This window comes from Anser anser (genome assembly GCF_964211835.1).
Source record: "Anser anser genome assembly, chromosome: 2".
Classification (NCBI taxonomy): domain Eukaryota; kingdom Metazoa; phylum Chordata; class Aves; order Anseriformes; family Anatidae; genus Anser; species Anser anser.
The window spans coordinates 157,674,333-157,697,048 of NC_139721.1; the positions used below are offsets into that span (position 1 = coordinate 157,674,333).

At 53.9% G+C, this 22,716-nt stretch overlaps 1 protein-coding gene and 1 long non-coding RNA gene across 2 annotated transcripts in view; one reads left to right on the forward strand and one right to left on the reverse strand.

Moving 5' to 3' along the window:
• Window positions 1-17,427, reverse strand: part of OXSR1 (oxidative stress responsive kinase 1) — an 87,870-nt gene extending 70,443 nt beyond the window's left edge. Inside the window, exon 1 of the mRNA XM_083825453.1 lies at window positions 17,203-17,427. Within this exon, the coding sequence (XP_083681579.1) occupies window positions 17,203-17,272 (70 nt within the window). The 5' untranslated portion in view covers window positions 17,273-17,427. The remainder of the gene's footprint in view (window positions 1-17,202) is intronic.
• Window positions 7-8,975, forward strand: LOC310894854. Its single transcript, XR_014580244.1, has 2 exons — window positions 7-2,405; window positions 3,267-8,975. It is a non-coding gene; the product is annotated as an uncharacterized lncRNA (long non-coding RNA).
• Window positions 17,428-22,716: the final 5,289 nt, after the last annotated feature.

Below are 22,716 nucleotides of genomic sequence, written 5' to 3' on the forward strand. Positions count from 1 at the left end.
CATAAAACCAAAAAGAGAGAGGGTTAACATCACCTTGTGGGGCTTCTGAACAAAGGAAGGGAAGTCAGACAACCAAATTTACAAGTGCCAGTCGCTAAAGACAGCAGCCAGGTGAAAACCAGGTGAAGCCCATCCCTAAAAACCGACCCCTTCAGGTCCATGAAGCTCAACAAGCCGTAGCAAAGAGCTACAACCAAAACAAGTGGACCTTCCCGAGGGGTCATACAGCTCTGCAGACGATAAAACAAGCCTGCAGCTTGCTCGTAACAAAGGACTGATTCTTCCAGCGTGCTTTTAAAAGAAAGGCCACCGAGGTCACACGGACTTTTAACCTGATGCGTTCGCCCAAAGTGTCGAAACGAGCCGCAGCCTTTGCTACCAGCGCTAATGAGATTTTTCGAATGGTTTTGTGTCCTAATTGCTCCTTTCGTCTCCCCTCCTTGTATGCAAAGGCATGAGGTAAGGTTCGTTCGAGCCCGTCGGGCTCCAGCTCTCACGTGGCAGCGCAACGCCTCACTTCTCTGGATGCGGTTTTCAAACCGGGAGAAGCAGGCAAAGCAGCTCTGCAGTTGAACCGCTCGGCAAGATCCCATCCTTCGGGATCAGACAGCACCCAACAGCGAGCCTTGCGACGCCGAGCTGCTTTTGGACCTGCCTCTCCTGGCCTCCAGAAATAGCTGCAGCATTTGCATCTTTTCCATGGGACGCCTGGTTGCTTTCCCCTGACAGCGGTTCCTCGCATTCGCACGCTTCGCTGGAAAAGAACTAATTCCAAAGAACGAGAGAGAGAGGAAGCTGTTGAGCTTTCTCCCCTCCACCCGCCTATTTCCAGGATTTTAAGGACGTGGCATTAAAAGAAAACAAGATGTTCATTACCCCAGGTATAACTCTCAGACCCGTTTGGGTTGATGAGGGAGATGAGAAGACTTATTCTGCCTTTTGGCATAAACCGCCCCATTTAGTAGCTTCTCCCACTCTTAGCACTACAAAACCTACCTCCTGATTCTGCAGTACGGGCCAAGCACAACGTTTTTGCAAAGAATCTTTTTCTTACGTGCAGATAAACCAGGGCCAAAAGCTGGCAACCCCCAAACGAAAGCCCCTGAAGCTGCCTGCAGCAACTCCCGGTCGCCTTCGGGCAGAATTTGCACGAAAACCCACCAAACTCGAGTGCCAGGCTGGGGAAAGAACCCGAAATCCAGCCCTAAAACATCAAGAAAAACTGCTCCGTCCAAAATCACGGCAGAATAAACGACAAAGCTCCGAGAAATTCCCGATCCCTGGGAGTCCTGGGCGGCACCGACCTCTCCAGCCGGCGCCCGCTTCTGCCAATTCGCTGCTGCTTTGGGGGGAAAGAAGTGAAAACGCACAGCAAAGCGACTCAAGACGAGGGCAGCGGAGCACGGAGAAGCGGTGACAAAAGGCAGGGGAAGCCTCCCTGCAGCAAGAGCCTTTTGGAAGTGCGAACAAAACCGAGCACGTGAGCGTCGTTCCTCTGGGAAGAGCCGGAGCCCAGGAGACGCGCTGCAGCAGACGCGGCCGGTGTGGTGCCACCAGTGCCACCAAAACCTCTGACGAGAGGAGCTCAAGTCCAGGGCTTCACAGAAATGACTGCACAAAGAGAGGCTTTGCTTTTTAGTATTGTTATTATCTAAGATGCTGCTCCCAGAAACAACAGACGCAGAATAATTAGGAGCAGGGCCGTGCACGCTACAGCTCCGTCCCGCTCCCCGAGGACGGGACTTGAGGGCAAAACCCACCTCGCCCCAAGCGTTCGGGCAATGCCCCAGCCCCCAGGGACTCGCTCTGGTCGCGGGGGGGGTGACATTACTTGAACGGTAACGAAATCCCAAAGGAAATCCTTCCGGGCGCACGGCGGGGAAGGTTCCCAGCTCGAGGCTCCTCCCGTTTAATTCCCCGCAGCTCCCGCTCCTCCGGCAGCTCCCTCCGGGTCGATCGCCACCTGCTCTCCCCGCTCCCCCCCCCCTTCTCCAGCTCATTCGTCATTTCTTTCAGCTCCTCTCCAGCACTTAATTAGAGAGAAACAACGAGATCTCCAAAGCCTATCGAGCACGGATTAAGGCAGGCTGCAGCACGGTGCGCCACGAGCAAGCTGCTCTTCGGGAGCCGCCGCCGCGGCGTGCCGGGAGGGGGGGGGACTGCACAAAGAGGGGAAGCGTGGAAACCCCGAAGGGCACAGAAAGCGGCAACGGGGCCACCGAAGGATTTGCAGCCGCCAAATGATTTGCAGCCGCGTAATTTGTTTAGGAAATGAATCAGAGGGAGAAGGAAGCGAAGCTGCAGCGAGGATGCCAAGCAGTGAAGAGAAGCAGGGATGCGGAGGATGCCAACGGAGAGGAGGAAGAAGATGCACGGCGAGGAAGTCTCTGCGAGTTTCGGAGCAGGTAACAGACACGTGGGGGAAGGAGGGAGGAGAAGTGATTCCCCGCCTGCTGGGAGCTGTCCCGGACACGAAACCCTACAAAGGCGTTGCTATAGGGTGGCACAGCCCGGGCGAAGCAGCCCTCCCCGCAGATGCTGCCTGAAAGGCGCGAGGTCGCTTCGGTGGTGGCCAGGGGGAAGGAGAGGAAGGGAAGAGACCCCGAGGGGCGTTGGGGTTTGTTTAATGCCCCCCGCTTCGGCCCCCGTAGGCTCTCAGCTCCGGTCCCAAGCCCTGGGATAGCAGCTGCCAAATTCTTCCCTAAGAGGGTCACGACCTGCTTTAGGAAGCGCTGCTAGGGAGGAAGGCGTGCCCTTTTCCAACCCTTTTCGCGTTTCTGGGATTAAATGGCGCTTTCTGAACTAAATCCAACTCCTGACGTAATGAAAACAACCCAAACCTCCCAAGGACGGTCACTGAAGCCCCGTTTCCCTGGGCCATACGCATCTCTGGGCCTGTTCTCGAGCGACCAGCAGAGCTCCAGCCCGAATTCTCCTTTAGGACTGCTCAAATCCACCTCTGGCCTTCGAGGTTATCACGACCAAAATCCCTTTTCTCATCTGCAGCCACCCTCCCCGTACCCCAACTCGCACGCAGCGCTACGGGAGGTTTACGGGGTGATTTCAGTTGGAAGGCACCCCGCAGGCCCCCAGCCCGCTCCCCTGCTGGCAGCAGGGCCGTACGAAGTTAAATCAGGTCCCCCAGCATGAAATTCGGTCTGATTTTTAATCAGACACCCCACAACCTCTCTGGCTGTCCCTGTGTTTGACCACCCACACTGTAAAGCTTGTTTTTTTGTTTTTTTTTTTCCCCTGCTCTCTAAAAGACTTTCCAGGGTCGCGACGTGCACCTGTGGCCTCCTGCGCTTTCCCTGCGCACCTCTAAAGGGGTTTGCACCTTCTCAACTCCCCGGCGGACAGCAGAGGACAAGGACATCCCTCCTTCGCCTTCCCCCTGGGGCTGAAGGAAGCCAGCTCCCCCAGCCAGCCCCTCCATCACGTTCCCGAGCCTCCCGCAGCACGAGAGCAGGCTCGGGCTGAGAACGCCTCTGCGCAACCCTGCCCTCTTCTCCCACCTCCCCCCCCCGGCACGAGCCCCAGCTCTATTTTTAAGCGAGGGGCTGGAATCCATCCTCCGCTATCGGCAAGGAAAGCTGCCCGTGACGCGGGCACGGCTTGATTGTGGCCCCGGGTTTTCCTCTCGCGAACGACGCGCACAGAAAGCTCTTCGCCACGCCGGTGCTCGGGGCCAGGCAACAGCTGCCGGGCTCCAGGTATCCAGTTTCAGGGGAAAAAAATAATAAAAATTCAGATTCAAGCCCCATGGGCTCTGGCACAAGCTCTCAAAGGGTTTCCCTTACACCCTGCTGGTTACTCCGAAGAAATACGCTGGTGATTTTTTAAAAAAATAAAGGGTTTTTGCACGAGATGCATCGCCAAGAGCCCAGCAGCAACCGCCAGGCACCACAGCTTGGATGGAGGCTTCCGGGAGAGGCAATCCTTAACCTGCGGCAGAAAACCAGAAGCTAGACGCAGAGAGGGAGCCCCAAACGCACCCTCCTTACGCTCCTTCCCTCCACGCTTCCTTCGCCAGGCCGAGAGCATGCCTCACCTCGACGGGACGTGCTGCTCGAGACGCCAGTTCCCCGCGCGGCAGCGGCTGGGAGCCCACTTTTAAGAAGAAAGAGCAAGGAGAAGATTGCCGGAGTGCTTCCGCGCGCATTGGGCTCGGAGCATTGAATCCTACGGCGTGGAAATCACCGCTGCTTGTGTCTCCTTGCTCCTGAAACGCCTCCAGCACGGCCGGCGTGCATCTATCCCCTTTTCTTTCCGTTCATAAAAGCAGATGAGGAACAGGACCAGCCACGTCCGTGACGGCTTCTAGAAAGGAAGCTTGCATGGGAGGTGCTGGAAGATCGAGAGGAAACAGCGTGAGGATTTCGGCTTTTGGTTATTCTTTAGAGCTAACAAAACGCGGACCCTGGGCAAGCGGCTGCGCTGGGCGGGCAGCACGACCCCGCCAAATCAACAGGGTGACACGACACGAGCTGGGAGCATCTCTCCTGGCCATCGGGTCCCCCAAATACCCCGGGGTCTTGGACAAGCCGTTTCTCCTTGCCGTTTCTCAGCACGGCTCTCCTTCTCACAGATTTTCCTTTCTCCCCAGAATCCTGAAGGAAATACTCAACTTTTGCCAACGTCTGGAGGGGGACAAGAATCAAAGCGCAGTTGTACACGTTGCCTTGGGAGATGTCATGGTCCTGGGGTCCTTTTCTTCCCCAGGGTCCTGCCCTAAGTAGTTTAAGAGGTCAACGTTTGGCTTTTAAGCTCTCAGCCACCAAAACGTAGACCCGGGGAAGCGAACAACGCACTTCATGCCTCCTGATCAGCCTCGGAAGCAGCGAGAAGACGGCAGTTTGCTTCGCTCCACATCTTCGTGTGGGATTGGAGATCTGTAACAGGAACACCTGGGGAACCCCTCACACCAAGGTCTCCAGGTCTGACATCAGGGGTCCTCGCTCCACACGACACAGACAGGACGCCCAAAGCCTCAGATGATTTATGAGAGCATTCACAGCTGCCAACGCCGGCCCAGGAGCTGCAACCGCATCTCTGGATGTTCCCTCACGCCGAGTAGCCGGAGGAGCTCTGCTCTGTGGTTGCTCGCTCCAAGGACAATACGGGAACGAAACAAAGGCTGCAGGACTGAGAACTGGGTTTCTTAAGCATCCTGCAGGAACGCAGGGCAGACAGGGATCTGATTAAACCAGAAATCAACCACCAGATCACAAACTCAGACTGATGGAGCGTTCGTGGGTCTGCTTGCTGGGAAGGCGAAGTTCTGTTTTCCCCACCTTCTCCAAAGTTTATGGTGCAAGAAGAGCCTTCTCTCGAGGAATGAGCTTCTGAAAACGAGCTAGCAAGAAAGCCTACGTTCAAACTTGCTGCCAGCTTGGCATGGGGTGGGAATGGTCCTTACTCTCCAAGCAGGACTTTTCGAAGAGACATCGGATGCCCTGGCACAAGCCCCAGGGCTCGGGAAAGGAGAGGTGAAGCGGCGTCGATGGGTCCCGAGTACGGCCACAGCTCTTCAAGCCACCTCCCCACTGCCCGACTCCTGCTGCAGAACGGATGATCTAATCCGCACGGACACTGCGAGCAGCATTAATACAAGCAAGGGGAATTCATGATGGGACACAGACACATTCCCAGCACCGTCACGGAGGGGACAAAGAGCTGCGCCCGCCCGCACCGAGGAGAAAGCTCAGGCGGGGAAGTGCCCCCAGGAAGGTCACTGGGTGCCTGCAGAGCTGCTCAGAACGACCCTGGGTGCCGCTGTTACACACCGATGGAAACCAGGAAGGGGAAATTCAGCTGGTTTTGTTCTGTGCCCGGTTGGAAAGCCCGTGGGGCCCTAAGGCAGCAATCCACGGCTAAGAGATGACCAAAAATACCCTACAAAACCCCCACGGCAAGGGGGGCTCCTCTCCCACAGCCCCGCAGCGCTCGCGCCCGCCGCCGGGAAGCTCCCGGAGCCGCAGCAGCACGGCCCCGCGTGGCCTCGGTGCGCCCTCCTCCACCTCGGTCACGCTGCCTTCCGACTACCCCGGGGGGAAGAGGTCGAGCAGAGGGAAAGAAAGAGTTAATACAGAGAAAGGAGGAAACAAATCATCTGTCATAACAAAGAGCCACGAGGAAAATGCAAAGACAAAAGCGGATTTAACACAACGGTTGTGAGGGAGCCAATTTTAAGGTTTATGTTGGGGGGTGGAGGAAAAACAGCAAGCCCCAGTGACTACATATATGTATTTATATGTATATATCCCAGCACATTATATAGAGTGAGGTACAGATACACCTTTCTATCTTTATCTCACACTATACAGTAGGACACTTGCACTACGTGTGTGCAGCAGCCCTGCAGGCAGGCGTAGCAGCCCAACTCTCACACTTACACGAGAGTTTCTCAGAAAAAAGCTCAAAAAGAACAACTCGACCCCACCTTAAAGATGTTACCCTTTGCATTTCCACATCCTCAATGTCAAAACCCCCCCGTTACCCCCTACGGGATGGCACAGCTCGCGCCTCCAAGGCAGCACAGCCGCTGCTCCTTCGCTCCCCCCTGGAGCAGCTGATGGCTGTGACCATTTCGCTGGGTTCCCACACCGAGACACGACACAGACTGAAAGGGCAGGCGATGTGCTCAGGCACGGGATTAGGCACAAATGATCCCTCTATTTCCCACCAACGTGCCTGACAGCTACAGTCCAGACCTTCTAATGAAGGAACTGGCAGGAGGAACGGGACAAAGCCGGGTCACTGCTTGGGAAATGCTTGTTTCAGTTAGACTGCAGGTGCGTCTCGGCACCGACCTCCGGGCATTTTAGCCAGAGCCCACGCAGCCTGCAGTTCTCTGCAAGCTACAAGGCCATTTATTTCCAACCGCGTTCACGTACGAAGGATTTCCCTCCAAAACACAATTCCACGTTTCCCCAAAGCTCGAGAATCTCCCCTTCGTCGTTTCCCACCAGTACCTGCAGCAGCCAGCTCATCCTCCGGCGCTAACCCTGCACGTTCAAAGAACTTCACAAAACGAGAACCGCGTTTCCCAAACTCGCCTGTGACACACGAACCAGCCCAAATATTTGAACGGGGTGTAAACTTGCTGACAGGGAGTCACTCCCCGTCTCGAGAGCTCTGGCTGCTGACAGTGCCGCTGGGACACAGGCATTGTGCTCCGAGGGGTCGGAGCCTGGAGGCCTCCAGCGGTGTAACCCCGTAAAGATGGGGCTGCGGTGCCAGCGTTGTTTTAACGAGCTTCCCCTGACGGTCCCTCCGTCCAGAAACACCCGGCGCTGCTTGTCAGGCTTACTGCCCCGCTCTCGAGCTCAGGGGGACGAAGAGAAGCCTGTACCCGGTCCCTTGCGCCAAGTCCAGCAGCATTTTTAGAGCCAGCAGCAACCGCCCGGCAATAGCCACGGCTTGGTGCATCTCCCCGCGACCCCAGGCTGTAAAGAAACGGGTCTGATTTATTTCTGAACCGCGGCAAGAACTGCCTGTGGTAACTGCACAACTCCTTGCCGAGGTTCCTGCAGAAACGGAGGGAGTCTTGGGGACGTTTCTGCCCCACCTTGTTCTCTGGGAACTCTTTTGATTTCTAAGGCCCTGAGGACAGAAAACCATCGCCTGCATTCCACCTTCGGGCAATCCTCACGGACTAAGGGTGCTTCCTCCAACGGGTGTAACATCATTTTTGGGCGAACAGCTGGCCTGGCGATATAACGCAGGGCACGACTGGATGGAGGGCGAGGAACAGGAGCGGCCACGTGAAGCCTGTCAGCCAGGCATCCAACAAAACCCTCACCCAGCCCCTCTGCTCCTCGATTCCACCGCTGACCACACAAACACCCGCCGGATGCCACGAGGAGCCCGGGCCATTCGGGGAACCCCCCCGGGCCCCCTTTCCCCAGGCCAGAAACCCCAGGAACCCCAGGAAGCTCCCCCGGGTCAGTCACCCAAGCCCTGCGCGACCCACGGCGTTTACTTCAGACGCTATTCGCGTGCCTAAATTAGATTTTTCGGTTTCGAACCAATTATATTTATTTGATCGGGCGCCAGCATCTCTGGCTAATTTAAAGGGCACCGCAGCCACGCGGCGTTAACGCCGCGCGACGGAAAGCAGGGCTCAACCACCCCACTTCCAAACACAGCCATATTCCTGGAGCGGGTCGAGCCTTCCCTTTTAATCACTGTCAGTTGCCTCACGGTGCGCCCAGCAATGTAAATACGGTGCTGGCTGTCAGCGGGTATTACCGAGGCTCGAAACGCAGCCCTGGTGCGGGAGCCAAGCCGGCGTTCTCCCCCTTCTTCCCTCCCAACCTCCATCTCTGAACTCTGTCTCCGCCGTAATTGTCGACTGCAGAGGATATTTTATTTGGCCTGGGTTCCGCTGAACAGAACACTCTGCCTGCACACGGTGCAGACGTTTGATAGCACAGCGGCTATTTTAGGTAAATAAGCTTTTAAGTATCTGCTATGTCCTCTCTCGAAGGCTATTATCCTTTCTTTTCAGGGAATAGCTCGATCTAATGAGTCTGTTCTGCCTCTGTCAGTGCGGTCAGCAGCCAAGATGGGCCCGCTGGTCAGAAATGGCATTCTTTGACCACCAGGAGCGGGAATCTTGGGCTCTGGGCAAATACCGCAGGCTGCCAGCCCATCAGGCTCTCAGCTGCCCAAATAAAGACTCCCACCGATGAGTTGTTCCAGAGGAAAACAGTCCGTGCTCCAGCCGCCTTTTCCAGAGAAGCACAGTTTGCCGGGAGTCCACACCACGTATTTCTGAGCCGCTAACACCAAGGTAGGTGTTAGGCAGCACTTGGCATCCTCTGCGAGGGTTTTTTACTGCCGTGAAGGCACGGACGTGAAGGCCTCAGCTTTCAACGCGCACGGTGCACTAACTCACGAGGTCAGAGACACAAAGAAGTCCACCTCCTAGGTCACTTCTTTGCGAAGTTCTTGCAGGTGAGGGCAAAGAAGACGCCAAGTTCCCAAAGGCCTCGCTTTCCACTGGCATGTCTTAAGGACTCGCAAACCAGAAGACGTTTGCAGCCGCCTGATGGAGCCTGGCCGCAAAGCAAGCAGCAGGAGACAGACACGGAGCCGTAGAGCGGGCTACGAAGAGGCGGCTTTGTTCCTTCCCGCTGTCGCGGGGAATCCATTAAGCGGCTGCTTCACGCAGCAGCGACAGGGTCGCACGGAGATTCGAGCGGTTAATCGAACGTGCGCCCCTCATTCCCCCACGCCCCAGTTCAAACCCAAGCATTCATTAGTTTGCTACAGGGATTGCAGGATTCGGCGTCTGCAATAGCAGGGAACCGGGCACCGTGACCCAGGGAGCCCTTTCGAGCCCCGTCTCGGCGACGCAAGCGACAGTCGCTTTCTGGTTTTGGTCTGAAAATTGACGTGATGAAATCCATCCCGGGGGGTTTTGCGGGAAAGGTGTTCACCCCGGGACGAGAAGCGTCCTCTTTAATTTACGAGGTTTCAGCCATCGGGACAGCCCAACGTCGTGCTGCCTGCCTCAAGCTAGAGACACCCGAAATGAGGGGTGCTGTTGTCTGCCCCACTCACCTCAACGGCTCCCAGCTGATTTTCTTAGGAAGAATATTCTGCAGGTGCTCTCATCAGCCATCGGCTTGCTCCCCCTCCTCAAACGCCACCCTTTTCTACTACTCTCCGCACCGTTTTCACAATTCCCTCCTCGGAGAGCTGGAATTAACCCCGGATCCCAAGAAAATGGATTTATAACCCACCGAAGACCAAAAATGAGCCTTAAACCTGATGAGCCTTAAAAAAAATGAGCCTTAAAAAAATAAAAATGAGCCTTAAACCTGACCTAGGACAAAAGGCAACCGAAAGCCTCCCACGCACACGCGGGCAGAGGCCACCACAGCTCCCCACGCTCACATCTCCCCAGCAGACTCCTCGGTGGGGGTCCCAAGGGCCAAGTGCCACCCCGCAGCGTTCATTCCCAGTCCCGGGATGAAAAGGGAAGGAGCAGAGCATCCTCCCACGCAGCTTTATTAATAGCGAGGTGGTAGCAGCAAAAAAAAAGAGCAGAGCCGGTGCTGAGATCGCCAATCAGGGCCACAAAGCAGCGCCAATTCTGGCGAAACCCAAGGAGAATTTACTACGATGTGAGAGGATCACTGAAGTGTTTCAGTTCCCACTTCTGTGTTTTTTGTTTTTTTTTACAGCTGCTTGGACCTTTTCTCTCCAGGACGAATTTACACAGGCTCATTTCCTGCCCGAAGGAAATACTCGTTTGGGAGACTGCTATAAAGTCGGTGCAGCACAAAACACAGAAGTTTCAGAAGTGAAATAATTTCCCACTCCTCTTAAAAAGAAAAAAAACAAACTAGCTCTTGAGACATAACGGATGAAAATTGAAGGTTGGCAAGGAACTAAAACCTCCTTCACGGGAGCTTTTCTGTACTCCAGCAGAAAGGCAGTTTGATTTGACCAAGTCAGAAGGTGCTCAACGTGCTGTTTCACAAGCACGCAGCACAAAACTTTAATGGATACACGGAGGGAAGTTCCAGCTAATTTGATGATTTGGTGAAAAAAGTGAATCAGCGCTCTGGCTTTCCTCTGCATTTCACCCACAGATGGGATTTGCGAGGCTTTTACGGCTTGCCGAAGACAGCCGTCCCCTGCAGACTTCTGAGCGTGCAGAACTGAAGAGGTCTACAAAACCCTTGCAAGGCGAGTTAGAGCCTGGTTTGGTAGAGGTCGATGCACAACCAAGTTTATTTTCAGTGTGGAATTTCTCTTGCTTGCACATAAAAAAAAAATGCTAAGCAAAAAAGTCTGCGTGCGGTGACTCACATCAGGAAACAATGATCTTCGAGAACCTTGGGGAGTGGTGAAAGAAACGGCTCGAAAAAAATGTTGCTGGATGTTGTAGCTATTGTGTACGGGGGGGAAAAAAAATACAGGATCCTTCCAGTTTACGCTTCGGATCACCACAGATCCCCACCTGCTTGAATTATCTGGTTAGAAACACGGGATACTCAGCCTGGGATGGCTGACCCAAGAACCCCATCAGCAGTGTTTGAAGGCAGAGGACGGACAGAGACATCCCAACAGAGCAAACCTGCAGCTGAGCGAACCCCACACCCGCGTCAGTCTCTTCGTCTGTGCGTGAGAAATGCTGAAACCACACCACTGACCGCGTCTGGTACCTGCAACCCTATGAACTCCAGCCATATTTATATTATTTGGCACGCTGATTTTACGTTACTCACATCAGACAGGTTTGATTTTGCTGTTTGGAAGGCTCCCTTCACCAGCATACACTTAACTTTTGCCTAGTAGGGGTGCCACAGCTCTCCCACTAAAGGGTGACCCCATAAAGACCCCGCAGCGCCCGGCTGGGACCCAGCCCTGCCTCCGGGACTTCCCGTGACTCCAGGCAAGATGCTCGGAGCCCCGTTTGCCAGAAACGTCCCATCTGCGCTCCTCGAGGTGAAGTCCCGGGAAGCCAGGCTCCATTACCGCATCGCCGCTGGGCAGGGAGCGCAGGACAACAGGCGAAACTCGTCTGGAAAGCGCCAGGAGCCTGATATTTCGGGGATTTTGCAACGCCAGATTCCAGGGCTCCGCAGCTATTCTTCTACACCCACAGAGCTCCCAAGTCTGTCTCTTCCTATTAAGAGAGTTCAATAATGCCCAGCTTACGAGCGCCCCGTCCGCATGTCCGCGGCTAAATTTACTGCCGCGGAGACTTACGACGGATAGCGTCCGTTTGAAGGGAAACCTTCCAAGATCATTTGACCAAAACGCAGGTTTTTTTTGGTTTTTTTTGTTTTTTTTTTTTCTGTTTGTTTGTTTTTAAGTAATTTGCTAACACAGTTAGCAACCAGCGCCGCTGCCCGTCATTTTAAAACAGCTCCAAGCTTCGGGTAAAAAGATCCCATCTCCAGCCACCGGCTTGGTGGGCAAGCTGCTAACGCCGCCAAATACAACAGCTGGGGCCGAGGTTAACCAGGGGAGAGCTGCTCCTCTCCGAGGGCGCAAGCGGCAGAAGGAAGAAGCCCCCAGGGCAGGGTTTTGTCGGCCTGGGCACCCCCCAGGTGTGGTCAGCACCCCCTCACAGCCAGGTTTGCCGTCTCTAACCGAGATATTTGGGTTAAAGCGAAGCTGTTTGAATGGTTTTCTCGAGGAGCTCGGGTGTCGAACGTCAGTCGGCGCTGGAAGCAGCTGCCGTACAGAAAGCAGCCCCGGGGAAGTGCGAACTGCTTCCACGTGTAACACCTCGTATGGGTTTTTTTTTTTTTCCCCCCTCAATACCCCAGAATAGCTGAGAGCAGCGGGATCTGTCTCTGCCCTCCCCTCCGCTCAGCAGGGAAGGCTGCCACGCTGCTCCTCTAATAACCACGTACTCCTTCCAGGCAGCCTCCTGCACCGACGCTCGTCTTTTTTGTGGCCTCAATCCGCTTCCCCCAGGCGTTTTATCCTCCGGCGGATCCGGGGGCACGCAGCAGAGGCACCACACGGGGGGTACGCGCGCAGCGAGGCGCCGCCTGCTTTCGCTTCCCAGGGGAATGACGCAGCTCGGCCCCGCCAGTATCAAAGGTCTTGAAGGAAAGAGAGGTGCCAAGGAGCGGAAGGGAAGGCAGCGGGGATGCAGAAGAAACCCGCCTGCTGCGTCACCCAGGAGCGAGCGGGGAGATGCATTTACCCATGCCCAAGGAGCTGAGGAACCCCAAATCATCCGCGTCGGTGCCCAAGCAGACCAAGCACCACGAGGGGCTGCTAGCAAGCCAGTTATTTATTCCCAAACAGAGCTGCGTCTGCCCAGGATTAATTTTATGCCAGCTTTACCATAATACAGAACGAGAAAAAGGCTTCTCCACCAGCTTTACGCTGAACAAGCTGACGGCGAGCACACGGAGCCAGCATTTCGGTGACTTCACCCACCTGAACGCTGGGAACGTGCCACAGGAACCCATTTGTCTGGCCGGGCTCAGGGGGAGGAATGGGAATCCACGAGGAAACGCTAAACCAAAACATATGGCACCAAGACCGAAGCCCGAACGCTCGATTTAGTTTTCAGGCAGTTGTATTTCACGGAGCGCACCGCGGTTTCTCAAACGGGTGTAAAACGCTTAGGCGTGGGGAACTGGCTGCTGCTAGCACGGAGGACCCGTGGGTAAATCAGCACCAGGCTTCAAAACAGGAACCTAAAAAGTTATCACTGGGCTAATATCTCCCGTTTCACCCCCGTCTGGCCATACAGGGGCTTCAGCTGTACCTGGGGAGTGCTTACAGGCTGCTCTGCCTTCGGAGGCTGCGCATTCAGTACAGGAGCTAGCTCCCGAGCACAGGGTGACCACAGATACGCTGATAAGCTCGCCGCTTCCCCAAATTTTAGCTCTCAAGTTCCTACATACCTGCAAAAGAGAACTGCTCCCACGCGGGCATACGTGCGCTCACGTGTACGGCTTGGGGAAATCACGGCTGGAAAACTAAGCGTTAGATTGCAGAAGAGCACCGCGTTCACGGACAAAACCCAACTCTCAACCACAGTCATTAAAAAAAGTTAATCGTTTAGTGAGTCTTCGCTTCCATTTTCAATGTCGGCTTGATTTCTGAGGGGAGAAGCAACTCCCACCACATCTGCTCGCCCAGCCTGTGTCGTCCTCACGACTGTGAAGGAATCTGTCGGGGGAGAAAGGGCACAGGAACGGAGCAAGGGAGAATTCCCAGCGCTCGTTTATCTCCTGCTTCTGGCGCAGCCTGTTCGCGGCAGAGAGGATGCTCCTAAATCAAGCGGCCCCAGCCAGCACGGCTCTCACCTTCCCGAAAAAAAGCAGCAAAACGAGAACGACCCAGTTCCAACCCGCTCCGGTACCGCTACCAGCGCTTCCAGCAGGAGCTGGGACGCGAGGGAACCACGTGCGCGCGTCTCGGAGCGGCACACGCAGCATGAGGTCTGCTTATTTATCTTTTTTTCTTTTTTCAGCCTTCGAAAAGAGGATTGTCGTCATTTGTATGCGGGTCACACTCGGAAGAGCACCTTCACAACCACCCAGACGGGCTGCGTGGTTTATTTTTTTCCTTTCAAGAGGAAAACTCAGCCATCTCCAGGGGCGGCACTCATCTGCCAGCCACGCGTACGTCCCACGGAAACGCTCCACAACTTCTCCTCTCCGCCCACCTCCCTTTCAGCCTTTTTGGAAGCCGAAGTCCGGCTCTGATCCTTCGTTCAGCGTAACGTAAGGGATCTAAGCCTCGGGAGGCGACTCAGCAGTAACTCCCCACCACTAACCAGGCATAATAAACGCAGGCGTTAATCCATACCTTTATAACGGCGTGAGTCACCTCCGCTGCTGAGTAATAAGAGTTTTTTTTCCCCCCTCTTGGTATTAGCCCGAACGAGGAGGGCAGTTTTACAGGAGAAGTTCTCTCCGCAGCTACAAAACGTGCTCTTTTGTGCCCGCACTGGAACAGCGCGGAGCCCTCCACGCTAAGGGAAAGCCGCGCGGTGCTACCTGCAGGCAAAGCCAGCCCAAATTAAGGAATTTGGCTGCACGTGGATCGCCTTTTTTCTGAGGTGGGAAAATGCCTGAGCCGGTAACCCACTGAACGGCAGGCTCTCAGCTTAAAGAGAGACATTTTTCATTGGGAAACAAGACAAATCCTTTAAAAGCACCGGTGCAAGGTTCATCCCTTCCCACACCGGGTCCTCTCTTTGTTCCCTGCCAAAAAGGGCTTTTACGGCTCTGCACGAGTCAAGAGAGCTCAGAAAACCCCCCCGAGGCTTCCAGGAGACGTGGAGCGGCCCAGCTCGGTTAACGCGGTGACATTTTGTCCCACAAATCATATACGTGCTAGGAAACTTGCGTCACATCTCCATCCAGGCCGCTGGCAGGCACGCCGATGTTTGAAGAGAGTAAAGGGGGGGGGGGGGGGGAGAGGGCGGGGATGGCGAAGTTAAAAAGAGAAACCATATGTTTGCAATCCACGCGGCGCGGTGTGCGCTCCGGCGTGCCAACGCGAGCCTTCAATGAGCAGACGACATCCAGAAAGTCGCCTCGCGGGACAGGGGAAGGAGCGAAAGGCTGCTTGCCCGGCCGCCGCCCAAGTTCGGGGAGCGACCACGGGGCTGTGATGGCTACGTCCTCCTCCTGACGATTTGGGGCTGGGGGACATGTGTTTTGGGGCCGGATACGCATTTTTGGGCTGTAGGATGTGCTTCTCCTGCAGCAAGTTCTCCTAAGAGCAGAAGGACATTCGCACCCCCTTTGTTCCCATCCCGCTCCGCTCCCTGGCTACGGAGAGGCAGCCCGGCTCACCCAGCCTTGCACGCTGAACCCCAAATCCCCTCTTTGTGCTCCCAGAGCGCCCTTCGTGCGATTTGGATGCACCCTACACTCAGGGAACCGTCCCTTTCCCGGCGATCTCGGAGCCTGGTGGGGTATTGCCCCCCTCCTGCTGCTCCAAGAGGCTGAGCATCGTCATCCCCAGGGCGCGTTTGGTTTCCCAAAGGGCTGATCTCCCTCTACAGGGGGCCGAACCCTTCCCAAACCTCGCTGCTCCTCCGCCAAGCAAAGGGAGAGGACAAAGCCCGACCCCAGGGAGCAACAGGGATTTCCAGAAGGATTCCCCCCCCCCCCCCCCAATAGCTTTAGTTCCTTCCTACTTTTAAACAATGCCAAGAATTTAATCTCGTAAGGCAGCATTTTCCCCAAACTCTCCCACCCTCGCTGACAGAAAGCGAGGCTGCCCGTTAGGCAGGGATGCAAGGCCTGGGCACGACACCACCACGTCATTCATAAACTTCAAATAAAAGCAACTCGACAAAAGCCTGCGCTAAAAATTAACCTCTTTCCTACAAGCCCTCGGCCGGGAGCCTGCCCTGCCACCTCCTGCTTTATTTCCTGCCCCGGGAGAGTGACAGGAGAGGCACCGACCTCACGCTCACCTGTGGCACCGCCTCGGCCGGGTCACATCCCGGCCCTAAAGCGGCTTATCCCTCAAACAAACCCCCCGAAAAGAAATGGTCGGGGCAGGCAATAAATCGGTACGGCTGGGGGGGGCCTCGGGTGAGCACGCAGTTTGATGTGAAAGGAGAGGGGAAAAAAAAAAAGAAAAAATCATTTAATGGAGAGCAAGGGCTGGGGCCTCGAGCCGAGAGGACAATGAATGAAAATCCACGGCGGCAGCAAAAAAGGCCGGGATAAGAGGCCGGACGGCGGCACCGCAAAAATCCTGCGTTCCCCCGACGGGACCGAAGCTCCAAAGAGGCCAGGGGCTGCGTGGGGAGGAGGCGCCCGCCCCAAAACGAACGGGGCTGCTCGGGGAGAGACGTGGGGTTTCCTTCCAAGGCACCCTCAGGCCCGATGTGGGCAGGAGACGGAGGGGTGAGGGAGCACCCCCTCTGCAACACCCCCTAAAGAAGGGGGGCACAGGATGGTCTCGGTGCCCCCAAAGGGGGGCGGTGAGCCCCCAGGGGCACGCCTGACCCCCAACCCACCCCATATCTCTGCAGCCCCGCTGTGATGCATGGGGGGGGGGGGTGCAGACCCCCCCCCAAACCCCTCCTCCCTTTGCAACGAGGGGAAGACCCCCCTACAAGACACCTCCCTCCCAGCAGGGGGATACCCTCAAAAAGAAAAAGGGGTTCCCAGACACCCCTCTAACACACATCCCGCAAAATTGGGGAAGCAATCCCCCCTCGTCCTCCCCAAAACAGGGGGGCAGGCAGCTCCCCCTCACCCTCCCCAAAAATTGGGGGAAGGGGGTAACTCCTCCTCACGCACACCCCCAAAATTAGAGAAAGGGCGCAGCTCCCCCCCTCACACCACCCCAAAAAATAGGGGAAGGGGGCGGCTCCCCCCTCACCTCCCCCAAAAATTAAGGGAAGAGGGCAGCTCCCCCTTATAACCCTCTCAGAAATAGGGGGGGGGGGGGCAGCTCCTCCCTCTCACACACACCCCCCAAAAATTGGGGGCAGCTCCCCTCACCCCAAAACAGGGAGGCATCTCCCCCTCACCCCCCCCCCCAAAACATGGGGGGGCACCTTCCCACCCCTCTGCGTGGCCCTGAGAGAAAAGCACGACGCCCCCCACGCCCCACAGCGACACGCGGGGACCCCACAGCCCCCCCCCCCTCAGCCACGGGGGGGCCCCCACCCCCCAAAATTTCGTGGGTGCCCCCCCCAATCCCTCGCGTCCCCCCCCCCCCCCCAATCCTCACCGATGACCTCCTGCAGCTCGTAGTCATCCTTGTTGATGGACCAGGGCAGCGCGCTGGGCTCCTCCGCCATGGCTGCGGCCCCTGAGGGCTGAGGGGACCCCTGAGGTACCGGGGGACCCCCTGAGGAGCGGGCGCGGCCCCGAGCCCGGCCCCGCCGCCGCCTCCCGTTACCGCCGGCCAAACTTTGCCTGCTCCCTCCACCTGCCCATGCCCAGAGCGCGCTGACGTCACCCGCCGCCACGTTCGCCCGCCGGAGCGGGGCGGCGTCGGCGCCATCTTGAGCGCGGCGCTTCCCCCCCCCCCTTCCCCCTCCTTTCGGTTAATCCGGACTAAAAAAAAAGGGAGCCGCCGCGGTTCGCTTCGCCGGTGTTATTTTCGGAGGTAGACGTCGCGCGGAAAGGCCTGGGGGAGAAAGGGGTAGTAAGGGGTGGTAAAGGCATGGAAAGGAAGGGTGGGGATGCCACACACAAGATGGCGACCGCTCGCATCCTCCCCCCTCCCTCGGAGAATAAGCGGGAGGATCGCCGTGCTTAAACCGGACTTCAAGCAGCGATTGGCTGCTGGCCGCGGAACCCGCGGTTCCTATTGGCGGAGGGGGTTGTCAATCGTGTCTCGTCCTTCTGCAGGGTCCTTGCGCCCGTAGGGCCTTCGGGTGCCTGAGGGCTGCCCTGAGGGGAGGCAGCCCTGGGCAGGCCTCAGGGTGGGCTCTGCGGTGGGTGCCGTGGATATCCCCTGTGTTTGGGTGTCAGAAACCCTCCTGGTCGGGGGGGCACACATTGCTTATCCACCTTCACACAATCCTAGAATCATTAAGGCAGGAAAAGCCCTCCAAGCTCGTCTGGTCCAACCATCCCCCTACCACCAGCGTCACCACTAAACCATGTCCCTAAGCACCACGTCCAACCTCTCCTTGAACACCCCCAGGGACGGTGACGCCACCACCTCCCTGGGCAACCCATCCCAATGCCTGACTGCTCTTTCTGAGGAGAAATGTCTCCTCATTTCCAACCTGAACCTCCCCCGGCGCAACTTGAGGCCATTCCCTCTTGTCCTGTCACCAGTTACCTGTGAGAAGAGGCCAACCCCCAGCTCCCCTCAGCTTCCTTTCAAGCAGTTGCAGAAAGCAATGAGGTCTCCCCTGAGCCTCCTCCAGACCAAACACCCCGAGCTCCCTCAGCCGCTCCTCACAGGACTTGTGTTCCAGGCCCTTCACCAGCCTCGTAGCCCTTCTCTGGACACACTCCAGGGCCTCGATGTCCTTCTGGTCTTGAGGGGCCCAAAACTGAACACAGGATACCAAATAAATGCCAATTTTTGGTGACCTGCGTGTGTTGTACATGAAAAGCCATGGCGCTGCCCTGCCTGGGCTTGGTCTGGGAGCAGAGGGACATGTCAGCCCTGAGGCCCAGCTGGCTGCATGCAGCAGGCCCCACGGCATCGCCCACCTCCATTTCATCCCCACCCTGGCTTTGGGATCCACATTCCTCAATTAAAAATAGGCCCGGGGGTATGAAGGGGTCAGGAGGTCTGGTTTTCCCCTCCCCGCCTCCAAAGTCATGCAATTCTAAGGTTTCCCACTGCCAGGTGTTTCTGCAAGCTCCACTGAATTTCAATATTCGGTGATAAATCCAACACCCTTGCCTTGTAGTTGATGGCTCAAATGTCTGTAGCTGAAGCACTGGAGATCTGGATACATGAAGTGTTAAAAAAATAAAAATTAAAAGAATGAGGAATACGGGACTAACTGGTACCCACGTAGGCCGCTGTCTACATATTTAGGTTTAAAGTGTTTACAGTTTGGTGATTTATTCTTTACTGACATAAAACAGATAAAAAACTGCATCTCTTGCTATTGCCAGGCATAGTAATATTCATCAGGAGAATCTGGCAAGATTTGGGATTTCTGTGTCAGGTTTCATTGTTCTTCGCCAGTCACTGTTCTTATAGCTTGACAGGAGATGCTACTGTGAGGCAAAGAACATCAGTTACACATATTTTTAGCTTATTAGGACAAATTCCTGAGATGCCTCTGATGAACCAGGCTTTGTAGAGGGCCATAGCACCCTGCCAAATGCATGGTGTGACTCCAGTATTTTCACTTGTGCAACCTAACACAGGACAACATCTCCTTCTTTCTAGTCTTTTTCTGTCCTACAGATGCAAGAGGCCAACAGGCCCATCTTGGCGCAGTTTACAGACACTGAACAAAGATGGTCTCTGTCCATAAGGCAGAGCTTTCAACTTAAAAGCTGTTCGTTTTTCCTACTTGCCTGCGTTAAACATGCCTCTGCCAAGCAATATTGCGTATTTGCTAAATATGCTTTAATTACTGCTTGGAACTGTCTCTCTGATCTTTTAACTATGTTATAAAAGCAGTTTTTGTAGCAATTAAAAGTAGGTTTTACCCCAGAGCATGCGCTCAGGTGCCCAGTGTCATGTTTCTGATAGTAACAGCATGTTAAAAAAGGATCTGAGCCAGGCATCAGCAACAAAAAAAGACAGAGGATCTGATCCTGATCCTGAAAGTATTTAAGCGCATGCTTTAAGCCTTTCTAACCACAGTGATACATATGCCTGATTTTACCACAGTGTTTATTTAGAGTCGGAATCATATTTTGAATTCTCTTGGTTTAGGTAGAAGAATCACCGCCTGAAGGCAGCGCTAGAGCGCCTATTGAATTAGATCAATGGGACAGGATTAGGCCCACAATGAACCCCGTTCTTTATGAATTAGCACGGGCTTTGATCAAAATTAAGATCTGAAATGTGAACTGACGAGACCACCAGTGGCCACTTGAACATATACAAGTGAATGGGGTATTTTCACTTTTCAGGTCTGCAGTGAAATACGCACTTCTATATATTTAAAGCAAAATCTCTCATTCGTGTAAAATCTGGATCCCACAGATTTTGTAATATTTTTTAAATGACCATTTAATGAAATTTTAAATGAACATTTTGGATCCCTCAAAAGTCAGACGTTGCTGTTGCATTCATTCACTCATTCGTTCATTCAGTGAGTTGTTTCAATGGCAGTCTGATGAAGGATGAAAAAAGGGAGCTGTCTTCCACGAAGATCTTAATCCTTAGCCCACTTCACACCTTCAAGCAGCACCTTCTCCTGTTTCACCATTAATATTCTGCTCATCCTACTTTTCCTGATTTGCTGTATTTTGTCTGTCTCGTGTAGGTTGTAAGCTCTTCAGGGCAGAGGAAACGTCTCTATTTATAAAACAGCCTGTGAAGTGGTGCTGCTGAATCAAGTGGTTTGTTGTAATAACAAGACATTTTAGTAGAAATCTGAAGTGGAAAAACAGTTTCCTGTGTATCCACCTCCAGGCTTTAGGAGAGACCAAGAAGCGGAAAAACTCCGGACTTCTTTCAGGTAGGAAGGCTGCAGGCCAAGGGAAGCTCTCACACCTGGGTTTCCCGTACTTTTTGAGTGAAACTAAAATAAAACGTCGCAACGATTAGAGCGGGCAGTCCCCACCTCCCATTGATTCTGCAGCTCAGAAAGACTTTCTTCTGACACCCGGGGCACATGTTCCTCATCGACATGCCCTGAGCCTCTGGAGGTAGCGAGAACAGGCAGGCACACACACGCATGCACCAAATGCTCTCATTCTCGTAAGGCACATGGTTTCCTGCCTTTGGGAGCCAATGACTTATTGTTTCAATGAAACTTACTGGCACTACCCAGCCCTTTGCCTTTTTTTTTCCATTCAGGTAATATTGGCTATCATAAAAGTGATGTTTAATGGATAGAGTGGTGGTTCTCACATTCAGTGCACAGAAGTTACTGCCTTTAGTACCTGTAAAATCCGTGATGATTGGTAATACATTTTATCATCGTCATAAGTGCAACCATAAATAAATTTCATTTACACTTGGATTATAGAAAACGAGTCTGAACTCGTTCGCTTATCAAGGCATTGCAGATTTCATCTTACTATTCATGCAGCCTCTCAAATAGCTTCTTTGCTTCTTGGTACGGCTGAACTTGAAGCCGCTCTTTCAGAACAGTCATGCAGAGGCATTTAGTGTCACAGTTCAGTAGTGTTTTGGGCCACGGCATTTACTGCCACATTTCTAGTTAAAAGCTTTTTAGGGCACCATAAACCGCTGTTTGTAAGTGACTGTGCATTAGCTACCACGATTCCTACAAACAATAGCAGTTAATGTGCTTATTGAACTGCTTGGTACGGGCACGGGTTACTAAAGCAAGAGGAAGCCCAACAATGCCTGTATTATTGCATTCACAATAGCACAAGTGTGCATCGGCAAGCAGAATGCCTGACCTTGTTTCCCTGCAAAATTTGCCTGCTATTCTTTCTTCGTGGAAATACTTTCAGGTTTATTGAAGGAATCTTCCTCTATCCAATAGCAGCTTTATTTAATAAAGAACGAGGTAGCAAAGGCAGGCGTGCACATTGTCTCCGGGTATTTTTCATGGCATTTTTGCCCAGGACCGTGCAGTGGAGTAAGGAGGAGTGGTTTAAAAGCCTCCGACTGGAGAAAGTCTTTAATAGTAGTTGTTTTCAAAACACGAGCCCAGTGCCAGTCTAAACCACACCGACAGGTTTTCGTAAATGGGCCCGTGTAGCACCAGGCACCTCCGCCCCGCCATTCACTGCCGGTGAGCTAAGGCATTTAAACTCACCTCTGAGGTCACTTTGAAGTCAAGTAGCTGAAGGCCCGGTTCCAACAGGTGGATTCTGGTTCTTACAGCGTGTGCACTGAAACCAAATTTCGCTCTGCAAACACGCTCCTTATCCCATCCCACGGCCTCTCAGCAGAAACGCTGCACCGTTCTCTCACTTCCTCCACTGAAAGATCCCCAGATTTTAAGGATTAGGAAACAAGCAAAGAGCTTATGAACAACACAGTTTTTTTCTCCTTACTCTTTTTTCAATGTTTATGCATTTTTTAAGTGTACAAATTGCAAGCCAGTTAACCTTCTAACAAATTATAGCTTTGCTGTCTCCTTTAAATCTAATATAAAATTGATGCTAGGTTTAAGAAATAATTATGACAAGATCTTGATTACCACATACCTGAACCACAATTTAATAATCGGTTCTTGCCCTGTTCTGGCTTACAGCAATGCTGTGTCTTTAAAGAAGCTGATGAAAGACATTTCTCTTGCTCGTACTTCCTTAAACCCCAGGAATCTTGCTGTCTCTTTGGAACAGCTTATCAGGACAGAATGGTTTTCCCACTGGCCTTTTCTGTGGAGGCTAAATCAGAAAGCATTTGCTAAACAGCTGAGCAGGACAGGGGGAATAAGAATGTGTTTTAGAGCTTTTCTCTTCTTCATTAAAAGTGCAGCATAAGTCTGATGCAAGCATCCAAACCCTGCTGCACAAGCGGGTACACCTGGACGGACTCCTCGTTTGTAGGATATGAAGAGAGGCCAAAGATTGTTGGCTCTGTTACGTCAAGCATTGTGGGTGTGCCTCTATTTAAGACCATTTCAGACATTTTATTATTCAGCAAAACTCTTCTATAAAAATA